Genomic DNA, 6,768 nt, shown 5'->3' on the forward strand with positions numbered 1-6,768 from the left:
CAAATGTGAAGTGGGGTTGGCTCCTATGCGTTGGATGCAGATCAAACGGCCCAAAAAGATAGATGGCAGGCACACCATCACCATCAACTCAGATTTTTATAGGAGTAGAGATAGAGATATGAGCATCGTGTACTGGAGCGTGCTGTCATATTTTTGGGTGTGACAAAATGCAGGGGGCAAATCAGATTATGAGCATGTTAGTAGTATGGATTTTCTGAGTGAAGATGAATTTAAGGGGAATGATCGTGTGGAGATGCTCAGATTCAGGAGTAATTCACTAGTGTGTGAAACTGCTAGTTCAGTTAAAGGGTTGACTGGATTGAAATCCGAGGATGTCGGGTCTAACTCAAGAACATTCTCAAGGAGGGAGGGGTGTCATCGTTGTCGCAACCCACATCGCGCAAAGCTCCATCGACCACACAACGACTACTTCCTCGACAGTTCCTTCGATGGGATCGCAATCGTCCATGACTACTACTCCCATGTTGTTAAAGCCATCTCTGCCTTCAACTGCCGCTATGACTTTGAGCCAGTCAAGGACCATCGAGTGCAATGGGACCCGGGCGGTTTTCGGTGGCGCCGGCTTGGGGTCAAGCCGGATTTCAAGGAGGGAGGGATGTTAGGAGCCTCTACACATACAGGGGCTGCCCCTTGGACCAGCCCATGGACTGCCCTCGATGCAGCTACTTAAGCATGGTGTACAGAAGGAGAGAGTATCCAGTGGATCACGAACGAACCGACGACGGCTCTTTCCTCCTACCTTCTTCCCCCTGTTGCAAGCTTCCTCTGTAATCACTACTACCTCCGTTCGGGTTTATTAATCCCCATTGTATTTCGTGCCAAATTTTGACCATAGATCAAACTAACAAAATGTTCACGCATGTCACCAAACATTATATTTTTGAAAACTATGTTCAAATACGAATCCAATGAGATAATTTTTCTTGACATGCATTAACATTTTGTTAGTTAAATCTTTAGTCAAAATTTGGCACAAACTACAAAGGGGACCTATAAACCAGGAGGGAGGTAGTACTCTATTGCTACTCGTGAGAGAGATCAATCTATACAAGCTAGCTACCATCACCTCTCTTACATTGGGTTTCAATAATCTGCTGCACAAAATCTGGTTTTTGAAAGCTTTATCCTGAGGGACCCTTAAAGCCATTGCAGCAACACAATTCTGGCGCATGCTGCACAAAATCTGGTTTTGGAAGCTGAGCCCAAGGGACACTTCACACCATTACGTCCTAACTCGAACACAGTTCTGGCTCTCAACAAGGATCGCAGCATCAAACATCTCAACCAACGAGAACCTCAAACAAGGCAAAAGCAGAAATCCAAGCCACGGACGAGGCGAAAAGCCAGACAGAAAGGGAGTTGAGTACTGGACTGAACGATTTATATATTCTTCACAAACCACAACCAAAAAAGAGTACTTGATTAGCAACTCCATTACAGATACTAGAGGTTGATGCGGAAAACAGAAGGTAACTCATGTCCAACTAACATGAACCAGGCGTCGTCTGGCGACACCATCCACATTTATTCTTCGCATAGACAAAGCAGGGACACCTCTGACCAGGCGCCACAAACGAAAGCAGAACGCTCTACTGAGTCTTGGCCATGTGGCGGATCAGGTCGACAACGCGGTTGCTGCAGAGGAATAAGATTCAAGTGTCACAGGCTGAAGCTTAAGCGATGAAACAGCATGTTGTAGAAATAAATGCATTATGGCAACTCACCTGTAACCCCACTCGTTGTCATACCACGAGACAAGCTTGACGAAGTGGTCGTTCAGAGCAATTCCAGCCTTGGCATCAAAGATGCTCGACCTGAATGGAGAAAATACAACATGAAGAAAAGTTACTATCTGATAACACCCGGTAGCTCTTGTAAGCAGCATTAAGGCATCAAGCATACCTGCTGTCACCGACAAAATCAGTGGAGACCAAATCCTCCTCGACGTAACCCATGATCCCCTTGAGTTTTCCCTCGGATGCAGCCCTGAAAATAATTTGCATACTCATCAGTGACATTTGAGACACATGGGCAGGCAGGCAGGAATTAGAAGTATATCTTTCTCAACAATAACTCTTAAAATTCTCTTAGGAGATACTGAAGATTTAAGACTTACTTGATAGCCTTCTTGATGTCATCATATGATGCAGCCTTCTCGGTTCTAACAGTGAGATCAACAACTGACACATCCACAGTGGGAACCCGGAAAGACATACCCGTAAGCTTGCCATTCAGCTCAGGAAGAACCTTACCAACAGCCTGAAACCCATCATATCATTAGGTGAAGTGATGTACTCCAATTAAGATAGAAACTGCACGCTACCATAATTACTGCAATCTATTGATCTGGTATTCTGGTCCACCGGAAGACCACAAATGAAATAAGAATGCACTATGTTGATAGTGAAACCAAAGTTATGCAGTTTAGTACGTATATCAATTCAGAATAACAGAATAATCTCGCAAGGAAAACACGGACCCAATATGCACAACACAAGCAATAGGGGAAAAAGTAAGCAATCCATTTAAAATAGTGTCTGAAAACAATTGCACAATGCTGTTCGTGGCATACCTTGGCAGCACCAGTGCTGCTGGGAATGATGTTAAAGCTTGCGGCCCTGCCACCTCTCCAGTCCTTGCTCGAGGGACCATCAACGGTCTTCTGTGTGGCTGAGAGGCAAGTACACCAATGTCAACTTGAAGAGATTACCAAGGCAGATAACTTAAGAGCACTGCCAAACAACCAACAAAATCTTACCAGTGATGGCATGAACAGTGGTCATCAAACCCTCAATAATACCGAAGTTGTCATTAATGATCTGGTGAATGATGATAAACATTATTATAAACTGATCCGCAATTCCAAAAGTAGTCAAGGTAAGAGACAACGAGAAGAAACAAAACATACCTTAGCTAGGGGAGCAAGGCAGTTAGTGGTGCAGCTAGCATTTGAGACAATGTTAACGTCTGAGGTGTACTTGTCCTCATTGACACCAACCACAAACATAGGGGCATCTTTGCTTGGGGCAGAGATGACCACCTTCTTGGCACCACCCTAATATTCAGTTAAGAACGTAAGTTATCATCACATCACTAGTGTTGGAAATACATTGCAAAAGCTAAGTCCCTGAAGAACAGTGGCACTTGCATACAGCTAGCATAAACAAATAATTAAAATAAACTAGAAGAACTCAGTATTTGAGATAAAGCAATAAAATTGATGGTTACTATGACACTTGAGTGGACTACCATGAAGTCAGTATTTCTATACTATTACTATCTATATAGTGTACCAGTTTTGAGATGGATCCAGAGCATCAATCATAACCGTTGGTCTCCAAAATCCAAGGGCTAAGATCAGCCGGATTCAGCATGAACAGTAGACTGGTGTTGCCTCTGCTGTGTTCTAGAATATTCACGTGGCCCTTCCAGGAAAAAGAAAGGCCCATATGTGATGCCTCATGGGCTATATTACTGCTTGAGCGCATGACAACTTGAGCCCAGATAAGAAGGTTTGCGAGGAGAATGGGAAGAAAAAATAATAGAGTAACATACAGTTTTTTAATGAACCTCCAGTATTTTAGATGTGAACGTACAGTTTTTTGTATGAATATTAAAAACAATTGTGGGCGGAATTCCATTTATCAATATCACTTCATTATACTTTTTTCGAGTCACACTCCAAAACAACTCCATTCTTTTAAGACGTGCAATGCACATGCATACATACCAGTACTACTAGCATACCAGAAGCAACCAAACCAACTATACAAATTGGGACAAGCAGCATTGGAGACTCTGCTTTGCTCTCCGCTCCTTGAGGGTGTGTGTGTGTTTTTCTCGTAAATAAATAAATAAATATACATGGAGCAGGACACAATTTCTAATTGAACTACAGGATTCTTTCTCAGCCTTGTATTCAAAGGATCAGAAAAGGCATACATATAGATCAGAAATAGAGTGTGAATGGGCGAAAACCAGAACATCAGTTATACCTTCAAGTGAGCAGCGGCCTTGTCCTTGTCAGTGAAGACACCGGTGGACTCCACAACGTAATCGGCACCAGCCTCACCCCACGGGATCTCCTCAGGGTTCCTTTTAGGCAAAAGAACATCAAAAATTAGTTTCACAACTTAACACAAACCATCCGAAGAGGCTATAATACCAATAGTACCTGACGCCAAAGACGGTAACTGGCTTCTCGCCAAAGAGCAGAGTCTTGTCGTCCTTGAGCTTGATGTCGCTGTGCTTCCAGTGGCCGTGAACGGTGTCGTACTTGAACATGTAGGTCTGCACATTACACAACCCACAGAATTCAACTCGATTAAACAAACCAGCCGAGCAGAATCATGGTATCTAAAGCCATGCTACAGAAGCCGACTAATAATACTAGCAAAATCAGGCCTGAACTCTTAACAAGCTAGAGACCACTCCAAAATCAGGCGAACTCTTATACCTCATACACTAACAGAACAACACAAGCAGCAGGTATGCCAACAGAATAGATCACAGGTAAAACCGCTCTAAAACCTTTTAGAGCACCAGATCTGGCTATCGGAGCGGGTGAAAACCGCAGATCGAGGGGCATACCATGTACTCGGTGGTGATGAAGGGGTCGTTGACGGCGACGAGCTCGACATCGTCGCTCTGGAGGGCGACCCTGGCGACGAGCCTCCCGATCCTTCCGAAACCTGAGCAAAAGCAGCCACTCGAGTCAAAACAGAGGCACACCAGCACGGATCGGTGAATCGAGAGTCGCGCGCGAGAAGGTGACAGAGAAACTCACCGTTGATTCCGATCTTAATCTTGCCTGCATGCGTCCCAGACCACGCAGAAAGAGCAAAAGAGCAAAATCGATCAGCAAAAAACAACCACCAACTAGATCAGGAGGCGAAGCAGCAAGAATTAATTCGACGAGCAATTTACCCATGGCGAGGGAGTGGAACTGCCGCCGACGCTAGACGGAGATGGGAGGTTTGCTGGAGACGGGACGGGAGAAGTGTCTGGAGAGGTGGGGAGGGTTTAAGCCGCCGGTTTTATAAAGCCACGAGAGGAAAAGGCGAAGTGGAATATCGGGAAACTAAACAAATCCAGACGAATTGATTTTTTTAATGTTCAGACGAATTGATTTCGGGCGAGGTGCGCGGTGACCTGTCCCTTCCACGCCTTTCTCAACAGGGCAGAGCCCTCCGGGTGTCTCGATGAGCCGTGGGTCCGCCCTCCGGCGCGGCCCGCGTGTCATTGCGAAGGCTGGGGGTAGGTACACGTCTGGTGGCCGCCCGTGGTTTCTCGGGCAAGATAAAATGCGAGGAGCATTTGCTGCCGTTCGTGCGGCGTGGTTTCTCGCGCAAGAAAGAATAAGAGCATGCTTGGATACGTTTTAGTCCCATGACTAAATGTAGTGGGACTAAAACTTGCTAGTCTCACCCATGCTTGGATCCAAATACTAAAGAGACTAAAATCTAGTTATTGAGCATTTATTATCCTCTAAACCCTCCAATCCAGAACTAAGGAGAGGAATTAAATGAGGAGAGAGAGAGCTAATACATATTTTAGTAAGAGCATGCTTGGATACGTTTTAGTCCCATGACTAAAAGTAGTAGGACTAAAACTTGCTAGTCTCACCCATGCTTGGATCCAAATACTAAAGAGACTAAAATCTAGTTATTGAGTATTTATTATCCTCCAAACCCTCCAATCCAGAACTAAGGAGAGGAATTAAATGAGGAGAGAGAGAGCTAATACATATTTTAGTAGATTTCCCATGACTAAAAGATTTTAGCCTCAAGACTAGTCCTAGCCTCTCTTTAGTCAGGGGTGCTTGGAACTTTAGCCTCTAAAAGAGACTATTTTTAGTCAGACTAAAAATAGTCCCTTGTATCCAAGCACCCTCTAAGTTTCCCATGACTAAAAGATTTTAGCCTCAAGACTAGTCCTAGCCTCTCTTTAGTCAGGGGTGCTTGGAACTTTAGCCTCTAAAAGAGACTATTTTTAGTCAGACTAAAAATAGTCCCTTGTATCCAAGCACCCTCTAAGGCTGGTCACAATGGAGAGGAACTTAGGAGTAACATCACACACTTTAATATAACTTTATTTATGTGGTACATATTTAATAAAGAGAGAGGTGCTTGTGGTAACTAGCTAAGTTACTTGAACATCACACTTCAAAAACAATGAGTCTATAACCTAATAAATACATCGTTGCATGACACTACATAGATATTCCTACCCACTATGGAGGTAGTAACATAGTTTAGGGAAGTGTGTAAGTTACTAGCTTATGTTCTTGCCCATTGTGACCAGGGCATATTTGCTTTCCCTCGGGTGCCAGGGAGAAAAATACTCGGCTTTCCAATAATGCGGCTAAACAAACGAATGCCAAGTGGGATTTGATTTTTTGGACGAGAATTGTTCATTTTGCTTGGGGATAGTGAGTGGGGTTCTGCCTCTACGTGGCTCCGTCTGGATGGTTCTGTGGCTGTGACTGGGATGGATGGCAGGTGGCCCGGAAGGTTGCCTGGCCGTCGACGACGGCAAGCGGCGGCGAACCCCGCGTGTTTGTCCGACGCGACCGTGCGGAATTGTTGGAAATATGCCCTAGAGGCAATAATAAAAGCATTATTATTATATTTCCTTGTTCATGATAATTGTCTTTATTCATGCTATAATTGTGTTATCCGGAAATCGTAATACATGTGTGAATAACAGACACCAACGTGTCCCTAGTGAGCCTCTAGTTGACTAGCT

The 6,768-nt window shown here is 44.4% G+C and overlaps 1 protein-coding gene across 1 annotated transcript; it reads right to left on the reverse strand.

The window, feature by feature from the left end:
- Positions 1-1,380: 1,380 nt before the first annotated feature.
- Positions 1,381-5,169, reverse strand: LOC123163161 (glyceraldehyde-3-phosphate dehydrogenase 1, cytosolic). The gene is made up of 12 exons (XM_044580916.1): positions 4,948-5,169; positions 4,808-4,831; positions 4,612-4,712; positions 4,196-4,311; positions 4,017-4,116; positions 2,930-3,076; positions 2,780-2,840; positions 2,594-2,691; positions 2,138-2,280; positions 1,924-2,007; positions 1,746-1,835; positions 1,381-1,656 (listed from the first exon to the last, which is right to left on the reverse strand). Exons 1-12 carry the CDS (start codon positions 4,949-4,951, stop codon positions 1,611-1,613), a joined length of 1,014 nt encoding a protein of 337 aa, XP_044436851.1. The 5' UTR covers positions 4,952-5,169; the 3' UTR covers positions 1,381-1,610.
- Positions 5,170-6,768: the final 1,599 nt, after the last annotated feature.

This window comes from Triticum aestivum, chromosome 7B (genome assembly GCF_018294505.1).
Source record: "Triticum aestivum cultivar Chinese Spring chromosome 7B, IWGSC CS RefSeq v2.1, whole genome shotgun sequence".
NCBI lineage: Eukaryota > Viridiplantae > Streptophyta > Magnoliopsida > Poales > Poaceae > Triticum > Triticum aestivum.